This window comes from Astatotilapia calliptera, chromosome 13, assembly GCF_964374335.1.
Source record: "Astatotilapia calliptera chromosome 13, fAstCal68.1, whole genome shotgun sequence".
Taxonomy (NCBI): Eukaryota; Metazoa; Chordata; class Actinopteri; order Cichliformes; family Cichlidae; genus Astatotilapia; species Astatotilapia calliptera.
The window spans coordinates 28690075-28714331 of NC_137434.1; the positions used below are offsets into that span (position 1 = coordinate 28690075).

The window sequence follows — 24257 nt, forward strand, 5'->3', positions numbered from 1 at the left end:
GATTACTGAAAGTAAAACTGTACGAGTTGTGCTCAGTCCATAATAGTATGAAAGCATTTTGTCCATACACTTTATTTAGACAGTAACAATACAGATTAGGGGGGAAAAGGCTGTGACCTAGTGTCTTTGTTGCCTTTGTACCGATGTGCTTATGTTTTTTAATTTGTCTGTGTTCTCCATTTTTAGACAGTACAGATGAGCAGTGTTTCCGCTTCTCAGACTGTGCGAGCTGCACTGCCAACACAAGAGGATGTCAGTGGTGTGAGGACAGGAAGTGCATATCTGCCTCAAGCAACTGCACTGTGGTGAGGCTTTACTGACTATCAGTAAAATATCTATGGTAAACCTTATCGTATAGTATTGATAGTGCAATAATTGAATTAAATCTTTGATGGAATACTTAACATATTGGTTCCTGACAATGCTAGAAGTCATAAAAAGTGCAAAGACTGTTCTGTCAGTGGCTGAGCATCAATGCAATTTGGCACCATAGAAAGTATAAAATATGGATAGAGGTAATTATATTTGTATAAAAAGGGCTAATCAGCTAATTGTAGCTTGTATGGTTTTCATCCATAAGCTGTATAGGGGAACACACACATTTGCTAGTTAGCTAAGTGGCATACAACACTCAACAAAACCAAAGCAGAAACTTCTTGGATGATCTGTATCTCACAGCAAGCCATAATCTTAGATTACTCAATAAAACGTGACAAAAGACAATGGAAAGGTCGAGTGTAATGACCCAAAGTATTTAAAGCAAGGCCTGCCTCCAGCTGCCTAATTTGGGACACCTGTCAAATTGGCCATGCCTAAAATGCCCCACTTAGTTATTATAGAGCTGTGAAATTTGACATTTTATCATACAAGTCTGTGAGGATTGACTTGCTTTTGCAGTCAATCTCAAGTGACCATTAAAGAAAATGCATTTAAAAAATAAATAAATCTCCCGAGGCCTGAGGCTTTTCCTTGTCTGTCACCAAAATTGCACTCAGAATTGGAGATGCAGCCATTTGGAAACGATCCTTTGTTGAGCGTGAGCTGAAAACGTGAGCTGATAAATGCTGGAGGAAAGTTCAGAGGCTTTTCATATGACTGGTTAAAGGAAGAAGCTGTCGATGTCTTATATAAAGTCTTAAAACAATCAACACCAATCAGTGTGATCTTTTTAAATGATCACACAGACACACGCTCATTTAAGGTTTTTGTTTTTTCTTTTATTCTCTGAAGCATCAAAATGAACATTTAAAAAAAATAAAAAGCAAAGTAATTGTTGGGCTGAAATTAAACTTGTTATAAATATTTTCTCGTGTTATTTTGTTACGTTTGCTCATTTTGTTTCCTCCTTTCACAGTCTCTGTTTTTAATCTCAACCCTGCTTTGTGTGTGTTTCTTTGTGTGTTTGGCTATCTGTTGCTTTCTTTCTGTCTACGTGCTTGGCTGGATTTGATCTGAATCTGTGAATGGATCGGACTGTTTGTGTGTGTGTGTGTGTGTTAGCTGACTCTGGAGCTGGCCCAGCAGCATGGCGGCGCTCTGTCTCTGTCTCCCCCTCCGTCCATGTTGTCTGAACATCAGCTGAGCTTGTGGAAACACGGAGCCAGGAGAAGGGGACATGTGTGTATCATTTGACACTTCCTGTTAAGCTTCAGGTTTGGGCTGCAAGGTCACAGGTCAGAATAGCCCCTAAGGTTATGTGGACACTGGGGGGCAATATAAGTACAAATTTGCATGTATTTCATGCATTTCTTCTTTCTCCAACAAGTGGTACTAAAAATGGTGTGAGAAAAAGAACACTATGGTGTGAGGAGCTGTTCACGTCATTGAGCGATGCAGAAATTGTTACTGATCAAAAGCTTTTGAAGGTTTTGGTAAATAATTTGTAAGCAATAAAGAGAATCATAGAATATGGTCTCTGTTCTGAGACAAGACTTGTCATGCTTGTTTGAACATGAGTCTGTTTTTGGATCAATCCAAATGACACATCCATTTAATGCGATTTCAGGAGCAGAAAAACAAAATGTACGCTCAATAATCCTCAAGAAAATACGTAAGCAAAAATTGTCATGAAAACAGGACATGAGCAAAGACCTCTCCTTGGCCCTTTGTCTAACCTTCAAGGTTTTCATAGAAATCACTTTTTAGTTAATATGCTAAGAAAGTGGTGGACTAAAAAAATGAAGGTCAGGATTGTATTTACCTGTGCAATCATGGATATAAAGATGTGTCATCCTTTTGCAGAAAATGGGATTTTGTTTTTTAGGCTAAAGTACACTTTGCTGGTACCTGATCAAATTAGATTTTTTTTTTGAAACTTTTAAATAAAAAAAAACAAATTTCCTTTCTGTTCTGAAACCTTATAGCTAAAACTGCTGCAGTGTAACTGTGCAGCATATAGAATAAAAACTACATCTCAGTATAATGTGTCCTGCATATTGATTTTCTTTTCCACTCTGCATGTTCTGTTGGCTGTTTAAATCACCACGCCCATTTATACTTTATTCATTTTCACCATTTGTTGCACACTATATCGAATTCTCTAGCTTTACTGTATTTATTGTTGAAGAGAAAACTGTCAAAGAACTCTAGCCCGACTGATATTATTTCCTGTTATTTTGTGTGTGTGTTTGAAGACGGTAAGAGACTCATCCAGGTGTAAGCGCAGGGAAGAGCTGGAGTGTTTCAGGCTGGCTAGCTGCAGGAGCTGCTTGCTGAACGTCAACTGCCAGTGGGAGCCACAGCAGCAGGAGTGTCAGGCGTTGCCTGGTGAGGAGAAACACTCACGCATGTAACATAGTAGCAAGCAAATTAAGTACCTCAAGTTAAATTCATGAAGCTCATTTTATTCCAAGTGAATCTGAAAACTTTTTCACCCGGCTTTGCAAAGTCTTTGCACAGCATGTTTGTGATTTGCTTTCTAATCTGCTTCCTCATGCAGATTGAGGCCATATGCAGCAAAATGAGAACACCTTGAGAATCTACTCTATTTACATAAAGAGTTTACAAATGCACGCATGGATAACCTGTTTTATAAATGCTCTGTGAATCTTTTTGATGATATTTACGACAGTGTAGCGTTCGCCCTGAAGTGACTGCAGTACTTTTTCAGAACTACTGGAATGTGTGTCATATAAAACATACTGTGAAGTAAGACAAAACATTTTGCATGTTCCCACGCTAACCAGTGGCATAGTCTTAGTGGTCTTCACAAATAAACACCCTCATATTCAGGCAAGCATACATTCAGACAGGATTAGTATGAACACACACATAGAAGCATGCACACACTTGAGAAATGTGCTCTGCACTCAGCAGCATAGAGAAGTAGGCCAATTAGAAATGTTTACTGGATGTTCTGAATATGAATCCTTGGATGACTAACAAGTTTGAGTTATGCTGTGCAGCCTTAAAGCCATAGCTGCTCCTACTTTGACTTTTACTGCTAGCAAATATAGGGGCACAGGAAACACTCCTGCTACTTGAGTCCATAAATGATGCAGTTCCATGTTTTATTGTGTTATAAGGACCTGCTGGGTTCATTGGCAAAGACTTGTGAACTTGTACTAGCTTTAAGCCGAAGATGGCGGGCCCTTATGTTTTGCTGGGATAATAGAGTTTGATAACTTGATTATTACTCAGGAATGTGGTAGTTTGTTCATTTGCAGTTCAAACCCATGTCTGAAGCTGGATAAAACGAAGCAGAAATATCAAGATTTTTCATGACAGTACAATGTAGACTAACTAGGAATGTTTCCGATGACTAATTTAGCAGTCCATTAAACAGGAGAACTACTAATGGGCTAGGTCTGTGAAACAGAAAAACAAAATTATGCTCAAGCTAATGGATCAGGTTGGGGGGGTTCATTATAAACGTGTACTCAATATTGTGTCAATATTGCACATAGGATAATGTCAAATAATTTGGTAATTGTTCATTTGCACAATTATGGTTAGAAACTCTCACTACCAACATGCACGTTTCATTTGAGTTAGATCTTGAAAATAACAAGTACAAAATAAAACCATAGATCAATTTTAGTCAGAGCATTATTACAGTGTTTTTTTGTTTTTTTAAAATATTCTATAAATGTTACAATACTGTGAACATTTTTTCACTATTGAACTGAAATTCTGTCAGTGTGACAGCCCTAGAAAGGTTAAACCACAGACGGTATATATGTATGACGCATTGGGTTTTGGACTGAATTTTGAAGCCTAAGCATTTCATTTTCATTTTAGTATCATATCCATATTTGGATGAGACAGTGTACTGTTAATCTAATCATCTAATGTATACAAGGAAACTTCATTCAACTGTAAATTGGTGCAAAGCACTGAAACATATGAGTTAATTAAAACTAACATGATATCAATAATAAACAAACTGGATCTTCTGGGTGGGTTGTACCTTATAGCAAGTTATTCTATGTTAGATCATTCCATTAAAATTGCACCAAAAACACCAAAGACACAAACATGGCCCAGGGATCTAATTCAGTGACTACACTTAGCAGAGGTGAGGCCTAGCAGAATTCGACTGACCATAACTCAGTGTCATTTAAACACCCACGCCCTTAATTCCAGTATCCAGATTGAAGAGACAACTATACAGTTGTTATGAGAGAAGACCCCATAGAGGCCAAAGTTGTTTTGTACCAGGGTGTAAAAATATTTTAATGCTATAAAGTTAGGCCTTTAACATGGCAGTGCCAGATTTTTATCAGGATTTAAAATAATTACTGGTTAGTACTTTTTGTGCCAAATAGCAAGGGCATTAACGTACTGTGTACAGTCGAGTAGTTACCCACATCCCCAAATAATTCTAAAGTTATGGTTTTCTAATTATTTTTTTTCTATTGTTTTTTGGACTCCGTGGGAACTGTTTGGGAAGTGGCTTGTTTTTTAGCTGCTGAGGTTGCAACTTGAGTTGAAGATCATCCATACAGTTGTTGCCTCAGAATGTTAGAGCGATTTAAAACTGTTAATTACAGTTTTAAATAAATGAAATGTATTTGAATTACCATTGAAAATTTAGCCCTTACAATCATCTGCCTAATATTTCACAAATGTACGTAGTTTATCAAGTGTGCTTTAACGTTAGCAGTGCTAGCACTAGTAGACTCATTTCCTTGCAGTTTAATGTCGTATCCCAGTGCAGACTATGGCTGGATATTTCTCTGGTGGAGTGGAGACTTCACATTGGTTTATTATCCAAATGATGAAAACGGCAGTTCATTTTCTGGTGGTTCTGGCAGTATAATTTTGTAATGGTATGTTTATTTTCAAGGTTTAGGAAACTAAGGCTGTGATTGTATTTTGTTTAAAGCTTAAATGGACAGAGATAGAAGACAGACATGTGCTTCTATTCTCTGTAAATCAAAATGAGTACTACTATTTGCATCTTCCATGCATTTGATAGTATTCTGCAGCTACCCTCTTATATTGCAACACTGGAGCTTCACCATCCTGCCACTTCTCTAGTATTTATATGTCCACAGGCAAGATTATGCTACTTGGCATGAAGCGTTGCAGACCACACAGAATAAATAAGATATTTCTTTTTTGTTTGAGTCCATTAACATGCTGAGGCCGAAACAAAGCTTCTGTTTTTCTTGGAGTTTTATGTGGAGATGGCTAAGAAGAGTTGGGTTATTTAAAGCTGTCTCTAACACCATGACAGCAGTGGCCTTTTCTTTAGACATCACGTTATGACTCATTCTAAATGGTCCAACATGTTTATCTCTGATTTTTACACAAAGACTGTAACCCAGTCAATCTGTTTATTCTTACGCTCCCCCCTTTTTAACCCTTAACTTTACTTTCTCCTCCTGTTTCAGTCAATTATTGCGTACTTATATTGCATGTAAAAAAGATAAATAAATAAAGAGAGCAGGTATTTTCTTTTCTGTTTTGGAAAGGTTGGTGATGGAAGCCATTATAGGCATGTGAATGTAATCAGTCCTGGAGACCAAAATAAACAGCAGTGCTCTGGAGACTGAATGGCTATTCTTTCCTTTCATCCTGGCTAATTGAACGGCCTCTGCGCTGTTATAGTCTCCCACAAGACACTTTAGTGACCCAGATAAGAACAATGAGTGCATATATGCGTTTTATGGGTGAATTTATCTTCCGCTTCTACTCAGTCCTGTTCCTTTATCCTACGGGCGACATATTGTTAACTCCTGGGAATCCTATTTGTCAGGTCTGTACAAAGCAAGAATTTGCTGCTTTAATCCAAGACAGCATTAATCAACAATTACATCAGCCTCTAATATTAACTTCATAAATATTTAATCACATAAGCCAGAAGAAATTCTTTTAATGTGGTTCAGTCATCTGTTTGTTCTGGCAGAAAAGTTTACTCTCCAGGCCATCACATCTGTTCCAGTATCAGTGACTTCTTTGTCCATCACTTACCTTCACTGAGGATCCCACTTTGGTCTCAGCTGACTCTCAGCTCACTTGCACACCTGCTCCTCATTAGACTTGGTCTAAATACCAACCCTCAACTGGCAGCATGAAGGATATCAATTAGATGCCTGCTTGACTAATGAAACCTGCAGTTACATCCAAGTAAAGGCTGCTTACACCATTCTTCTTGTTTGCTCCCCCTCCTTGATGTTGCATTGTTGCAAAAAAATAAATCTGTAATATAAAATGTGTTAGTCTAGCACGGGGGTCGGCAACCTTTAACACCCAGTTTCCACGCAAAAGAAAACACTGGGAGCCGCAAATACTTTTTGACGTCTAAAATGAAGATAACACTGTATAAATTGTTGTTTTTACCTATATGCTTTGTGTGAACAACTAAGGTGTGTTGCTTATTAAATCCATTTTATTTATGTAATTAACACATTTTGAACTCTTAAAGAAATATAACAAAAGGAAAGACACCCAGCTGAACTAAAATGATCCACGTAGCAAACAAAAACTGTTATATCGCCTTTGGGCTTTTAGAGCCTTGACCTGACTTTTAAAAAATAATTGGGAAAAAAAGCACTATGCTGCTAAAAAATGAAAAATAGATATTTGCAAATTTCTGCCTAAATATGTATTTTACCTGGTTAATGTGTGTGGCGGGGCGTGGTCTGCAGCGCCGCTGCATGGGAGTCGGACGCACCTGAGCGGCACCCGCAATCACGCCTCGCTAAGGTATTGCTTTGAGGTTTTTGTTTTTACCCCAAATGTGTAATATCTGTACATCTATTTATTAATCATATTGTTCGTTTTCTTCTGTGTAATGAATGAAAATTTGAGGATTACAAGTCTCTAAAAATATAATTTTTATGCTTTTTATAATGTACAGATATGCAAGTTCATTGTACAAATGAAGTCGAAGGAAAAAAAAACAGTACTGTGTTTCTGTATGCAGGCCAGCTGTGTGGGGATGGCTGGCACCAGGTTGGTGAGGTCTGCCTGAGGATCAACTCCAGCAGAGAGAGCTATGACAATGCCCAGCATTATTGCAAAAACCTTGGAGGAAATATTGCTTCTTTGTTGACAGACAAACAGGTCAATTTTGTTCTGGAAGAGCTACAAAAGTATCAGCTACAAGACAAGGTGGGTGGTTGTCATGCAGTAAATTCAGAAATGACAGGCATGCAAACAATGTCAGTGACAGGTATTCATTATTTTCCACTTGTATGCCTTATAAAATAACTGTGGCTGTTTATGCACCATTATATGTTGGTGGGCGAAGATATAAATCCAATTTTTAGACATGTTTGGAATGATAATCATAAGAAAGAGTAGTGTGGAAGCAGATGTAGGTTATCACTTTAGAATAGAGGTTCCTGGTGAAAGCTATATTCTTCAAGTCTGTGTGTATTCTACAAAAAAGTTACATTGGAATGCCAATAATTTAGGTTTTTAATCATCTTTAGCACTCCTGACTAAAACGATGTGTAGTCACAACCTTAAAAAATTATTGTTCATAGTTATCTTTATTAATTTGGTCATATGAAGAATGCATGAATCTTCTGTGTATAAATTTTTTAAAAATTTAGCTGATGTACCTGAGGTTTTACCAGGCCAAATTTGGTGGCATTCCTTCTTGTTGAAACTTGTTATAACTGTAAGAAAAGGTTTGAAAGTGTATGCTAGATCACTTCAGGGCCAGTGTTGAAAAGATGTAATTATTTCCAATAGATCCTCCAAACAAAATGATCAACTCAGTTGTTTGTGTCTATCCTCAGGAAACTGGATGAGTCTGGTCTGAGATTAAGCAAAATTTAAAAGCATTTTGCCCAGATATGATTAAAAAGTTGTATATGAATGTAACTTAAGGTTACAACTGCCACCATCTTCGTGCCATTGACACAGGTGCAACTTTGTGAATTGTGGCCATTCTGTGATATATGTGTACACAAACCTGCCTCCATACATTATTTATCATTGGATGCCAAATAATGTGTTTCTCACCAGCACAAAGCAAGGCTCACAAGCAACTAATCATTAACAGAAGCAGTTGTGGCGGTTCCATTTCCATAGATTCAAGATATTTCTAATTGGGGTGTGTATGTGTTTTATCTACCATGGAAATTGGACATTTAGAAAGCAAAAAACCCTTCTAAGGCCACCATGGAGCACAAAGACAAACTGCATGGTTATAAATGACCGTCACACTGAAATGTTCACTTCTAATTCTCATGTTAGGAACTCCATATGAGAATCTGACATGCTTGACAACATTTCATGATGAATCCAATCTGTCCGGAGAAACAGTGGAGGGTACAAATGTAGTTAATTTTCTTCATTTTTTGACATTTAGAAATCAAAATCTCACAACCTACATTTACTATGCCTTCAAAAAAGGTTTTTTTCTTTTCATCTGGATTACAAAGGATTTTCAAATGGAGGAGCTGACTAGACACAGAAAGGCGTGCGAAAATATGCATTTGCTGACATATAAATGCAATGTCACAGTATTCTTGGGATCCTGAATTTATCTAATGAAATGAATCACAGCTGTGGGAAAGAATTCTTTCACGTCACAAATGTTTTGTCGGCAGATAATTCAAATGTTCACTGAACTACACTTCAATCAGCTGCTGTAATTTCTGGCCCTTTTTGAAATCTTGAATGAGTTTGTGCTTTTATAGCAATTACAGTCATTTGCAGATGGTTTGATTTAGGATCCACTTTAATGGAAAACACGACACTGTCTTCTTGGCAAAGTAGATGTTGTCTTAGTTAAATTACTATGTGCTTCTTGCTTAGGTGATAAAAAGCATAACGTGACCTGCTATGAAAGAAACAGGATGAGGATTCATTGTGTTTATACTCTTTCATTTGATGAATCTGACAGAAGCACAGCTATCTCTCTAAAGGGCAGCGTCTAAATTTGTGCAACGTTTACTTACACAACTCTACGTAAGAGTTTATGAAATATTGTAGGGAACATGAATGGAGACTTTTACCATCTTTGTCACCCCAGAAACACGTTTATATTTAACTATGAATAAAGCTCAGTTAACTTCTGAAGAAAATATTGGAAGGATCTTCTCTTACTGTGATATGAAACAGTATCAAGTAACATCATAAGGACTGTCAGCTTTCTCCCAAGTTAATGACCAGTGCTAATTCCACATAACAGAATATCAAGAAAAAGTTTGTATATGTTGTACATAAAGTCAGTCACTGACTAATTCAAACCTGTCTTTCTGCTTCTACAGATGTTATCTCCATGGGTTGGCCTGAGGAAGATTAATGTGTCGTACTGGGGCTGGGAGGATGCATCCCCCTTCACCAACACCACCCTGCGATGGTCACCTGGAGAGCCCAGTGACTCAGGCTTTTGTGCTTACTTGGAACAAGCTCAAATGGCTGGTCTTAAGGCCAACCCCTGCACTGCCACCACTGATGGCCTGATCTGTGAAAAACCTGCTGGTGAGAAAAAAAGAATAGAAAGACAAAAGAAAAAAATGTATTTGAAGGTTAGCGCACCTAATGAAACCATACACCCACCAGCCACTTCATTAGGAACATCTGCTCAGTGTGCAAAATGCTAATCAGCCAATTATATGGCAGCAACTCAATGCATTTAGACATGTAGATGCGTTCCAGGCAATCCGCTGAAGTTCAGACTGCTGTCTTTTTCTTGCACAACCATTTCTACAGTTTACAGAGGTCAGAGTAATTTGAGTAGTCTGGCCGTTCAGGCTCATGGTGGTAGGGTCATGGGGTCATAGGGGGATATTTTCTTGAAACACTTTCGCCCCCTAAATATTACTTGAGCATTGTTTAAGTACCACAGCCTGCCTGCGTATTGTTGCTGACCCATGTCAATTCCTTTATGAGCAAAGTGTATCTATGTTCTGATGGCTGCTTCCAACAGGAATGTGCCATATTGTCTCCAGATCTATAAAATAGTCAAACTTGTGTTTTTACAGCTACACTATCTTACTATTTGGATGTCACTGAATGCAAAACAAATATAGCTAACAGGTCATTTAATGTTTCACACACCATGGTGCTGTCTATCCCTTGCTCAGGGAGTCCCCAGAGTCAGAGTGCTCGTCCCTGTAAGACGCCTTGTGCTCTGCGCACCAGCTGTGCCAACTGCACCAGCCAGGCCATGGAGTGCATGTGGTGTGGACGTACTCAGCGCTGTGTAGACTCCTCTGCGTATGTCATTTCCTTCCCCTACGGCCAGTGTCTGGAGTGGCAGACCCAGGATTGTACTGGTGAGACTTTTTACTATGCTGCTACCATCATTGTAGAGGAAAATATTATATTGTTTTTTGCTTTTATTCATCTGACAGGTAGACTTATAAGTATAACCATAGGTAATTACGTGCAAGAACAAAAAATCACACTCATTTAGTGTGCTTGGTGCGTTACACTGTTGTTTTTTTTGTTTTTTTACACGTAGCCTGAACAATTCCTTACTGTCTGTAATTCCTATTTATTTAGTGGAATATTTACTCAAAATGGGTCATTATTTTTCTTTTTTTGCTTTTATTAAACTGAGAAATTCTAGTACTTTTTATTTGATTACTTTAATTTTTGCGAGTTTTTGGATTGGATTCTTGTACAAGTCTCAGTGGTTTAAAATTGTTACTGATATTGGGAGAAATAAGTTACAAAGGTCAGGTATAATATTATTTGTTCATAATCAAAGTGGAGTGTAGAGCCATGCCAGAAAAACATAAACTTGTGGCATTTTTGAATGTTTGTACTCTGCTGTATGTTATCTTTGTGTCAGGATAGTTTATGTCTACACAAACAAATAAACAAAAGATAAAAACTGTTACTCATACCTTTGGGAAAGAGACCAAAGTGCGATGTGTGGACAGAGTCATTCCAGGCTCCCATCGACTGTCTTATCAGCAGTCAAGGCTACCCATCAGCCTCTCACACACATTGACTCAAACACACCAACACTAGGGCAGCGCCAACTCTCCTGTAGCTACAGGGCAGAAAATCAATCACCTACAATGACACATGACTCACTCAATATGAAGTCCTCGCTGCTGTCTCTTAACATTTCTCTGATATACAACCTCTCCCCGGGGATGGTATAGTTCAGCTTCACCGCTGCTTTCTGATGAGATGGTTTCTTAGCATGGCTGAGCCCTGTGACTCTTTCGTGGTGCCTAATCGTTTTTGGAGTTTCTAAATCCTCAGTCTCACCGGGAAAGTAACTTGGTGAATTCCGTACAACAAATTAAACAAATAGGTGGTTAGGTTTTTAGGTGAATTTTCATCCACTCTGGGTCAGATTTCAATTGAAAGGTTGGTTTGTCCAGGCTAACACAAACAAGACAGAGGGTTAAGCACTAAGGCGCAAATGGAAATACAGGGAAGATGTAACTATTACTACTAGTACAGAAAAACAACAAGATGGGAACCAAAATACAAGCTATCACATAATTGAACTGTCCCTAGAAGTGATAAAATAATAAGCAGCAAGAGACTAAAGGGACAGGAAGATCAACTAAAGACTATATCACCACAACTGAGATTCACAAGAAATGTGAATAATAAAGAAATGAAATATAATTATTCTCAAACACAACCCAACAATATTCAAACATCCAGAGTACTCAGAAAACAATAATAAACTAATAATAAACTGATAATAAACTGATAAATAATACATGAATACCAAATCCTCACAGTAACTCAAAATCCAAAACCTGGGGATAAGTACTCTAGGTTGTACTTTTGGAACAGCCAGCAGACCACATAGGGATTATAGGACCACCTTGTGTCTTCCTTTTACATTTTACTTTCCCTTGCTGTAAGAGCTCTGTAACACCAAAATTTCTCATCCGTGGGATAAAGGTCTATTCTATTCTAACTCAGAAAATCTAGGGAAACAATAGAAATTGCAGTTTAATTGACCCGAAGAAGTAGTTTGGGTAGAAAACCTCAGTTTATTAGGAATATTGAATAAAAAAAACAAAAACAACAGTGGCTTTTTCTTTTAGTTCATGGGACAGATACAACCAGTGTGCCAACCTGTCTTAGTTTTTCTGAGATGTGGCATGAGACTCTATAGGGGATGTCCTTATGAACAAGAAATATATTAAACTGGTAACAGTATACACTGTGGCACTCAGTCCTAGCTGGGGCTGCACAAGACCCTCAGCCATGGGTCAGTTGCGTCTGATCGTCCAGACAGCTCAGGTCTCACAGGCCGAGGTGGCTCACACAGGGGGCTCAGGATCCACCAACTGGGGCACAGATTTTGCAATAACCTGGACAGGTGCCAGTTCAGTGTGGGGAGGCCCCGAGCAGAGCTGTATCCGGTGGAGCCATCTGTGGGGAGGTCCTGGATACCCTCAAAACACTGGACACATGGATTTCAGTCTAATGTACAGTAAGTAGAGCTGAGTTAATCCTGCTTCCAGAGAAAATGGCCAACTGCAACCTTGAGGTGGCAGTAGGAGGGGGGCCAACAGGCCAGAGTAGACATCATTTTAATTGAGATCGATTTTCAGATTTGACTTGACAAGCCCTACTTGCCTCACTTGCCCTAATTCAATGCTGTGAGGAATGAGGCATGACTTATTCTATACACATAACACTCATTTCCTATATTTCTATATACACAGCTGCTTGTGCAAAACAAAGCTTTACAAGATGGAGTTGATTACAAATTTCTGCCTTTGATTTTATTGCAACTTTGGAAACTTCAGACGTCTAGTTTAAAATTCTGGACCTCACTAATTTCCAAACCCTGTTTAGAAATTAGTTTGGTTTTATTTTAGGGAAAGTTAGAGCAAGGTAGAACTATATTTTATTTGGCAGTTCAACAAGTGTCTCTTAGGGGACAAAAAAAAAAGTATTCCCCTGAGGCAAAACTTTGCATTGTTATTTTCTGTCATTTGTTAGACAAATACTCACTTTGGAGCAAAGTGTTCTTGTTTGTGCAGTTACAGAAACGGCTTCAGAAACAAGAATTTTCTTTCTTTTTGTGACTGGTGATTATTATTCCTTCCTGATGCCAGTACTCTAAGTGCAGACAGCTCTCCAGCCTACTGTTAGCAAGCCAAGGATGTCTTCCTGTCTTTCGTCTTACGTTCAGTGCTTACATAATGGCACGTCCCCCATCTTCTCTTTTATTATTCATGTCTCCATTTGGTGACAGAAGGTATGTAGGAGGCTTTTGTTTTGCTATTTTTTTTTTTTACCTTTGTTGCTGAAAGCACAGCTTAGTTTACTTATTGTAAAATATGACATATTTTATTTTTCAAATTCCCCCGATGGTGCATCTCAGTCCACAATAAAGGCACTTCAGCTAACATTATTTAATATCAGGTAATTTATAAATTAATTAGCATTAAGTAACGATAAACAAATGTCTCAATGTTTAAGGATTTACCTGTTTATTGCTAATGTATGTTACTATATGGTTAGTGAAAATTACTAACATGTATATCATGACATTGACAGCCAAGGTGTTTCATTAATCATAAGCGATTGCTTTATAGTGATAAAATACAACACCATTTACTTTTTTAAATCAAATTTATTCAAGGTTCATGGTTGTCCACCTACTCTTTCATTCTCTAACTTGTAATCGGTTTTTCCTTGAGACTTACGTGAGACTTATATTTACTGATTTCAACTCTGACTTGACCCCAAACTAAGTGATACCACGTCAACAAACAGAAACATTAAAAATGTGCACCACCTGTACCTGAAACAGTTTTTTTTTTTGTTGTTGTAATAAAAAGGCCAAATTTGGGTTCTGCAGTGTGATTGTCCCCCCCCCCCCCTTCCTTTCACTTCCTTGTTGACTTGTTTTCAGCTAAAGCGCTGTCCCAGTTCTTGCCGTGGCTATGTATGTATTCAGTTTTTCATTACAGTAGTTTTGTCCTTAAGAAGTTAGAATTAGAATTTCACTGTGTTTGGTCTTATAGTCCTGTTTTAAAAACCAAGTTCACCCTTGGTGGCTTGAGCTTCAATATAAAATAATAAGGTTAAAATGTTGAAACATGTAGAAAATAGCAGCATTTATTTTTTATCATTTTTCTAGGTTGGTAGAGCACAGTTCTATGTTCTCTGGTAGACAAAAACTGGTAGACTCTCGCTCGTTGCTGCTTCTACTTCTATAGTGCGTAGACGTTGTGGAAAAATAATTAGTTAACAAATGGTCTTTGTGACCTATATTGTAGGTCGAAAACAGTTATTTATTAAGAAATGCTTTAAGCTAAGATAAGATAAGATAAAACTTTATTAATCCCTCGGGTGGGTTCCTCTGGGAAATTCGGTTTCCAAAAGCACAGCACCGACAGAAGTTACAGAATATTATATATATATATATATATATATATATATATATATATATATATATACACATACATACAGAGACATATATAAATAAAATAAAATATACAAAGGGGATAAATAGAATAAATAGGAATAAAAATAAAAATACAAGTGAATTGCACATTTCAAGTATTGAGGTCTATTGCACCATTGACTATTAACAAAAGTATTGCACAGTGAAGTGAAGAGGCACTACAGCTTAGTTGTTCCCCCCTCCTTTGTCCTCCTGTTTCCCCTCCCTCTCCCCTCCAGAGAGGAGGGGAAACAGTCTGATGGCGTGTGGGACAAAGGAGTTTTTAAGTCTCTTAGTTCTTGTCTTGGGGAGAAGCAACCTGTCACTGAACAGACTCTTCTGATTGTTTATGGCCGTGTGCAGAGGATGCCTGGCATTGTCCATAATGTCCATCAGTTTCTTTAATGTCCTTTTCTCTGCCACTGTCACCAGAGTGTCCAGCTTCATGCCGACCACAGAGCCAGCCTTCCTGATCAGTTTCTCCAGCCTGGATGAGTCCTTCTTTGCTGTGCTGCTATACATGATAATTATGATTGATCAGAATTCATAGCACTCACATATGCACACATTTGCTGTGAATGAGCTAAATTAGTACATTGGTAAATTGGTACATACACAACTGTGGCACAATGACCTGCCGTAAACAGCTGAAGGGTTCATGACCGTGGCGGTGGAAACTCCCCCCCCCCCCCCCCCCCCAAAAAAAAAAAAAAAAATAGAAAAACATTCTATTGCTTGTCTGATGATCCAATTTGAACTGGGTTATTTCTGTCTCAGGCTGATTTGGCTGCAGGCTTTCTGTATCATTCCCATATTTCATGTAAGCCAGAGGCTGTCTACACACTCTTCAGCCAAACATACTGAAATAATTAATTTCCAGACGTCAAAGTTGGACGCTCTTTTGTGGGTAAACTGGTTTTAATTTCCAGTCTACAGCAATGACTTTGTGTTATGAAATGGTGTATATCGTAGACCTAACAATGCCATGGGAAGGCTCTGTTGAGAAGTTCTCCAAGAGCAAACTTGACTCATACTTGAATGTGGCAGCTGATGTTCAACTGTCAACTGTGAAAGTGGAGAACCCACAGAGATTGACTGCAGCGCCTGTGTTGCATCATCTACAGTTAGGTTGAAACACGCTGGGGTGCAGTACAGGGCTCACCATCAAACATCACTTACATCATCAACAATCAAAGATCTGTCAGCAGCAGACACTGCAGGCCACTGGATCTGGATAAGGCAGCAGAACACCATATGGGCAACAAAAGCAACATCAACATGGTGCCATGGGGGGGTGAACTTGGGATGTTGAGATTCACTGTTAAGCTCTCTGGAGGGGGTTTCAGGCTAGTCAACAATACAGAGGAGATGGAGGACGTTACTTAAGAAAATGGTGATGAAATCATGCGAAGTCTAACAGCAGCACCGACAATGTTTGGTAATAGTCCTTGGACTCTTATGTATATTGTCAGTAAAAAAGCTCTGGCAGCAAAAAATACTTTGTTAGCTTGTCTTCAGGTGGTGTTAACTTTGGTGACAATTTTTATTACACTTAAGATGATTAATGGATATGCTGTTGATGTCTATGCTTGGGGTTATATGGCATTACAGTTTATTATGGCAAATAAGGCAAAATACATGCTGTTAACATGTGGCGTGAAATCAGCAGTGGTGTAGGAAATTCACAGGTTCTTTTGTTGAAGTAGTAATAAGTCACCATTAAGACTCCGTTACCTTACAAATAAGAGACCTTCTTTCACGATAAATCAATTATACTTGTTGTCTGATTGGGAAAACAGTCTTTTAGACAACTATATTTACAGTGGAATAGTTTAAGAAAAGCAGCAATGATGAGCCCCTCCAACACTTTCATCTTCTGTTTCACAGTCTGTTTCTTTCCCAGAGACCCAGGGCTCCCTCTCCCTAAACATACGTGCACTTGTGTTCGCCTTTCAGTTTCTATTGCTGTCAATTTTAGCTTTTCTTTGCCACCTCTGACAAAGAGACATTTTCTTTCACTGTGGAGAGCTTCCATAGTTAATCTGCTCGTTCCATTATCCTTCATTTCAGCAAGTGGCAGTGGCCACAGATAGCAACAAAAGTGCTATCCTGTTCTTGGTTTGGTTGAAAAATTGTTGCAGATTTGGACCCTGCTGAAGGGTCTCTTAAGGGTTAGAAGAAAAAAAAAATACAGGCTTTCAGTTCAATTCAGGTTTATTTATATAGCTCCAAAACACAACGTATCTTCAAGGTGCTTTGTACTGTAAGGTAAATACCCTACGGTCTTCCTCCAGTCTCTTCAGCAAGTTATGGTCATTACCTATTGGAAAATGTGCCTTTCTATTTTAAATTCTTCAGCAGCACTTCCAAAAGGTCCCATTTAATTATTTTGTTTGTCTTGTTCTTTATGATTATCATTTATAATGGAAACAACAAAATTATAATTTTTTGTACATTTATAATTTATTTTTTTTGGGGGGGGGGGACATATATAAATAACACAAGTTATGGACATGATTAGTTTTTGTTTTCTTGTGTATAAAAAGTGGCTTCCTGTGGTCTGCTAAGCAGTGAAAAGCCAACATTTGCAAAGGTGGGGTTCCCCACTTTATAGCCATTGTTTTATTAGGGCTAATTTTCTCATGATTATAAAATAAGCAATGAGAAATTTCAAAAGGAGCCAGTTGAGGAAGTTCTGGCTAGGGTTCCTGCCTTTGGAGGTTTTACAGGCACACCTAACTGGGTGGAAAGCCTGTAGTACACTAGGAACCTGTTACTGAGATAATGTGTCTCCTCTGGCCTGAGAGTGCCTTGGGATTCCCAGGAGGAATTGAAAAGTGTGACTGGGAGAAAGGGGATCTGGAATACCCAACTTCTGGTAAGCAGAAGAGACTGGATGGATGGATATTTACTACCTTTATGTGGAGCAAGGTGTAATTCAGTTGAATGTAACAAATCGCTACAGTTCAAAGGCTCAAAAAAGCCCTCAGAGATGAAAACTTAAGTGCTCTGCTGCAGAACTGCAGCAATTTGAGCACAACTGGTTACATTATAGTGTGCATGATTTTATTTTATTTTTTTGCTCACTTACTACCTTCTTGTCCATATACAGACATAAACCAGGTGTTAGTTATATTATTTGAGCTGATATTGAAAAATAGCCTTATTTTCTGTGAGGAAATCATGATGTGAAGTCTGTGTGTGTGTGTTTCATGTTTATCCCACATGGTTTCTGTGTGGCGTTTGGGGGTTTCATGTGCTTGGAGAAAAGTGAAGGGGGAAGACAGCCTATGGGTTCTAGACTTGATGTATTATGCATGGAGGCTTACAGATCTGTATTCTACTGGCTTCAGTGATGCTAACTGTCAAGCACCGTAGGAGCAAATAGATTACACGAGATGGAGCCAGACGATCTGCGCTATCCAGGGACACCAGATATCAGACCCAATGTGATGAACAGAATGTGGCACTGAAGATTTTTGATAAGGTGAAAATTCCCCCTTCAGAACAAACAGTCCTTTCTTTGCAACACCATAGATGTCATCTGTTGTGTTTAGGTATCCTCAGGGTGATTTCTGTCAATGATGATGACTAATCCTGATTTCAGTAAGGAAGCTGATGAGAAAGAACACAGAGCAGAAATGTACCTTTTTTTTCTACACATTGCTTGAAGTATGTGGTGGGTGTTATTTCATTTCTAGCCATTTAAAGCTGCCATCGTTGAGGAAATGCAGTGCTTAATGTTTGTTGTTGACACAACTTTAAAGGCCCTCAGTCTCCAAGTGATGATAGGAACTTGAAAAAGTTTTTAGCGACTGATGTTGTGTGAGATGCAAACACATGTCCTCTTGGATATGACCCAGTTACTGCATTTATGTCTCTTCTTCTAGACGGAAATCCAGTAGATCCTGTCTTCCCCAACTTTGACCAGTGCAAAATACAAATTTTGTTAATCTGGTTACTTTATATATTTTACAGGAGTAATTAATATAATATACATCATTTTACCTGCCTATGCAAAAGGGATAATTGTCTCATTCCCAGATCGATATTTTTGTTATTGTACAGTATAACATCAGTTGTGCATGATTCATATTTCAGAATAAGAATTATTTATCTTATATTGGGCCTTGGTCCAGCATCACCCTTCATCTGCCACCTGGAAATGAACTATTTTGGATTTGCTCTGAAGCAAAGTTGAACAGCATGTATGAGGGGCTTCTGTGCCACGCCTCTCTTTGACCCAGAAAGTTGATTCTCTTCTTCTGGTCGATGTGTTATCAGTTGGAGAAATTATGATGACTTTAGTCTCACCTGACTGCAGTTTTCCCCAACCTTATAAATGTAGCTACATAACAACTGACTAGCACCATTACATAAAAATGAACCACAAGCTCAGTTTCATGTTTGTTAATAATTATCATGGCGAGTGATCAACAACCATTGGTGTCATTCACAGAGAGTTGAAAAATTGCCGCAATTCCAGCACTTTAGCATATACTCTTGTTCACTGATAGTTGTTACCTTGACTCCCCATTCAAATCGGCATTCCTCCCAGTCCAGGATGTGCACATGCTCTTCATTGAAGGTCTGGCCCCTAGCCTGTAAACGTAAAAAGCCTACAAAATCCTGGTTTGATACGGTAACTCTGTGTTTGTGTTTGTGCCGAGGGACTCGATCCTTGGTTTGATTGTTTTTTGTGTAGCATGTCTTGGGGTTTGAAAATCAGAGAGAGATTGTGTTTTCAAAAAAAAAAAATGCACCTCAGCTATTCTTACACTCCTGACACATAAGAGATCACCACTGAATTTCCTTTAGGAAGCAGTTGTCCTTCTGTCTTGGATCACCGGGAGAATTCTTTAGGCATCTTCCCAGCTTTGACAAATGTAACCCTGGGATAACCACATTTACTCAGGCTCTTTTTGATGTGATGTAGCTCTGCTTCGCCTGCCACTGGGTCTTTGAGGACAGTGATGACACCCAGTCTGTGCTCCAGTAGATGATGAGAGTCAAACCTTAAATATTGACCCGTATGTGCTAGTTTACAGTACACATTGACTTTCACGTCCCCCACTACTTATGGCAATGAGAGCCTGTCATTTTTCATATCCTCCCTGTTGAATTTGATGTATTTGTCCAGCGAGTTAATGGCATCTGTGAATTGAGGTAGGTCCTGAGATTAGATTTTCGACCAGGTCTCATCCACATACCTGAACCAATGGCTCTGGGATGTCCTGGGATAGGATAACAGAGCCCTCTTTTCTACTTCCTCCTTATACAAGTTGGCCGTAATAGACGAAACTGGGCAACCTGTAGGACATGTTTCTGCCTGCAGTATTGGCTCTTATAGCTAAAATATGTGTGTTAAGATACTGTTTAAAGAGCAGACATGCTTGGTTGATAATAAAGCTTGGGTTCATCCTGTAAAATATTACAACTACCTCCATAGCTTCGGTAACTGGAAAACAATTGAAGTCTCTTATGATATAGCATTCTTATTACAGAGCGTTGTTTAATCTGATTCCATAATGACGTTCCTGACCTTCCCCTCAAAATTCAAAGTGTTCTGAATGTAGTTCGTGAAGCTGGCTATCGACGGGTTGAAGACCAAAGCCAGAAAGCTGTAGGGAACTCCTAGGCTACAACCTGCTGCTTTCATTTGTTGTGCTGGAGAAGGAAAGTAGTGGTACAGTCTGCAGTGTGGATATGGGCATTACTTTTCATTACTTTTTAAGTGCAAACTCCAGGACAGAAACAACAATATTATGCTGCTAACACAATTTTGGCTCTTTGCTAGTTTATGCTAACAATAAATTAGCCAAAAGCTCAGAGTTAAACTGAGTGAATCCCGACCCCAGCCCAGCAGTCAGACCCTGAACTCATCCAGGTCTGGAAATCCCCAAAAAATAGTTATGTTCATCTGGACGTAACGTTTTCAGTGGGGGAAAATTTTCCATCACTCATCCAAGTGATTTCTTCATTCTCACATCATTTTATGGAGAAATGCAAAAATAAAGTTAGAAGTGTTATAAAAAATGTTTTTTTCCTGGGAGTAATTACTTTTAAATTTAAGAAAAGTATTCTTTGTAATATGTGTAAAGCATTATTTTGTTTTTGAAAACAACTGATCACAACAAAGAAGGGAAATACTTCCAAGATACACAAACATTTGACCACACAGCATGCAATTAATCTACAGGAAGGTAATGTCTTTAATATGCTGCTTGGTGATGGTGTTGAATCTCGAAGCAGAGCTAATGAAAACCCAATGAGAATTATTAAGAGAATTGATAAGTGATATTGATAATGGAATCAGAATCTCTAAAATCGTATCATTTCCCATCCCTACACCTCTATAGCAGGTTGTACAGATCCAAGAATAGAGGAAAAATGTGAACTGAGCATTTGACCCTGAGCTTGTGGATCAGTGATTACTTTTACATAATATGCTGACCTTGTTATGTGAAAGTCCATTTTATTATGAAAATCCACCATTGTGTATATGTACTGTAAGTGAGAAAAATACAGAAAAGCACAATAACCTTTTAAAATGATTTGTTCAATCGTGACTGTAACAGCATCTTTGTATTGCATTTGCCAGCCATAATTCATATTTTAATAACTATGAAGTGCAATACATTAAAATTAAATCACCATTGTCCATCATTGTTTACTCGTTGAGATTGGTTAAGTGAGAGAAAACGAAGCTCTTTTGCAAGATATTAGAGAAAGTATTTTAAGCCATTTGAAGTATGTAAGTTATTATTTTCTTATTTTAATCTTAACAATATTCAAGAAGGAAAAAAGGAAAAAAAATAGCCAGTGGTCAACAGTTTCATCAGTGAATCATGATTAGATCTCATGTTGCTGTTGTTGTTTTCTTTTTTTTTTCTTTTACCCACTCTCATGAAGGCACCATCCAAGAGAATATTTTCTCTAGAAATAACCTGGAGCTAATGTCATGCAATGGCACATGGTACAGCTACATCTTTGGTGCTGTTAAGTAAAACTAAGGCCTTGTAAACCCTGTAGGCACTCTATTTTTCCTCTCTCTCCTTCATCTGCTCTGAATCCCAAGACTTCAGGAGGCAATAACCTCTTTAAATTCTTTCCATGTGGAACACAGATGAAGCCAGATAATTGGAAATGCTATTAAAAATAGAAAAGGCTCAGGCAACGAGAACATAGCAGGTAAATTCAATCATCCATGCAAACTACTGTTATGTAAGTGAACATCTAAGGATCTCTGTATCTTCCGTCCATGCTAGTATTTGTTTTCTTCTACATTCTTTCACTTTTGAATTAATTGCTCTTACTTGTGCCACTTAGTGCCCATTGAGCCCGTTTTATCCCATTTGTGGCGTTCAGACTGATGCCTGAAATATTTGGTGCATTTTCTCTCACTAATTTTGACACATTTTGCAAATGAATTGCAGTTCAAACTTTTAGTCAAATCTTACATTAATATTTTGCTGAAAACAGCCTTTAGTCGTGAAGAAATTGTCTTACACTAAAATTACATCTCAAGTCTAAATCCTGTAACTTTCAAACCATGCAAACCATTGAAACAAGTATCTGCAGACACACAACTATACAATTCACTTTTTGGAGAAAAAAAAAAGCTGGGGGAAATTTAATTGGTTGTTGAGTAAACATTTTGTCTGTCTTATGGTCCAGAACTGGTTTAGATTGGATATAAATTGAAGAGGAGATAGGCACAAACTCAGCTGTGACTAGATAAATAGTGTTGCTTCCTTCTCAGTGTGGTTCAAGAAATCGAGAGCCAAATAAGCTGTAGAAAAGAAAATCTTAAAAATTTTGAGATTTTTAAGGAAAGGTTTTGTTCATGTGTCTCAATGCTAGATTGTGTAGCATTCATCACTTGGTAAAGACCGATATGTAGTGATGATATATAGTAATGACATATCATTACTATATAAAGGTATAAAGAATGAGATCGCTGATACAAAGGGGTGGGGGGGGTGGTGAGGTTTCTCCAAAGGGTGGCTGGCATTGCCCTTAGAGTTAAACTAAGTAATTCGGTTATTTGAGAGGGGCTCAGAGTAGAGCCGCTCCTCCACATCAAAAGGAGCCAGTCGTTTGGACATCTGAGTAATAGGCATCCTAGTCAGATGCCCAAACCATCTTGGGAGATATCCTAGGGAGTCTGCTTGGATCTGGAATCTTATTCTGACGTGCCTACTGGGAGAAGAACCAGGAGTAGGCCGAGGACACACTGGAGAGATGACATCTCTTGGATGGCCTGGGAATGGCTCAGTGTTACCCTGAACAAGCTGGAGGAAGTGGCCGGGGAGAGGGAGATCTGGGCTTCGCTGCTGTCCCCACGACCCGGGCTGGGATAAGCGGAAGAAGATGGATGGATGGAGCAAAGAGTAATGTCAGACTGGTTTGCACTCAAGTATATTAAAAAAAAAGTGTCATTGTCCGGGGACTATGTATTGAGCATTACTAAGACTGAAGCAAAAATTGTGGCCCTGCACTGAGAGTCTGACCTGACCTGGAGGGACAAACAACAGCTGTCACAGAATGAGAACAGATTGGATCTATTAAATCAAAGAATTCTCTTTTCATGAAAAATGAATAAATAAAAAGATCTGGCAGAAGAGAATTGGAGTTGGTACCAAAATCTGCCAACATAAATGCAATGGACTGATATTTTTAAATGGTAAACAGGCCTGGTATATTTATTGGATATTAAAGTCTGCTCTTGGGTATGTAAATGTGTGCTTTTCTGTCAGCGGAAACCCTACCATGCGGTGGATTAGGGATATTCTGTTGAACCGCCTTTCTTTGAACTACTGACTTTAGTGAAAGATCAAGTGAGCTGTAAGAAGAGAAGGGCAAAAAGAGATGAACTAAGGGGAGGTGAAAGTAAAAAGGGAAAAGAGCGCAGTGGGAGAGCGGACAAAAAAGAGAGGATGAAGGAAAAGTAGAGTGGTTCTGTCGCTTGTGATTTCATTTGTGCCTAAAAGGGTTTTAGACGAATAAATGGAAAAAATCAAATTAAATCAAAATGACAGAATATGTAAAAGAGGGTATAATGGTGGAAAAAGCAGCAGTGAATGAGCACGAGATGGGGAGATGCCTTAGTGAATAGAAACGGAGAAAGAAGGATAGGACTGTGGCAGAGAGGAGATAAAGAGCAAATCTGAAAAAGGGGGAGCAGAAGTTGGTAATTACAAAGTGGGAGAGAGAACAAATGAATCAGCATTGCTGAAGCTGAATAATGCAACGGCGTAGCTTGCAAACACACAGAGGACAAGGAGTGTATTTCAAGCAGGAACGCATAGAGAAGGAAACAGATACTGGTTCGGCTGGAACATCTGTGGCTTATGAAAATGCCTCATGTTCAAAAGAGAAAGAAGTTCTGGTGAAAATGCAAATGTTACGCATTCGAATCATCTCACTGGGCTATAAGAAACAACACCTCGCATACCTCCTC

The 24257-nt window shown here is 38.5% G+C and overlaps 1 protein-coding gene across 3 annotated transcripts in view; it reads left to right on the plus strand.

Annotated features, from left to right (window-relative positions):
• Nucleotides 1–24257, plus strand: part of atrnl1a (attractin-like 1a) — a 329340-nt gene that overhangs the window by 84148 nt on the left and 220935 nt on the right. For 2 of the 3 annotated variants that reach the window (XM_026189694.2, XM_026189697.2), the window contains exons 14-19: nucleotides 187–305; nucleotides 1501–1617; nucleotides 2634–2766; nucleotides 7373–7560; nucleotides 9675–9888; nucleotides 10494–10685. In XM_026189694.2, the coding sequence (XP_026045479.2) occupies nucleotides 187–305; nucleotides 1501–1617; nucleotides 2634–2766; nucleotides 7373–7560; nucleotides 9675–9888; nucleotides 10494–10685 (963 nt within the window). The remainder of the gene's footprint in view (nucleotides 1–186; nucleotides 306–1500; nucleotides 1618–2633; nucleotides 2767–7372; nucleotides 7561–9674; nucleotides 9889–10493; nucleotides 10686–24257) is intronic. The other variant, XM_026189696.2, reaches the window with a different exon arrangement.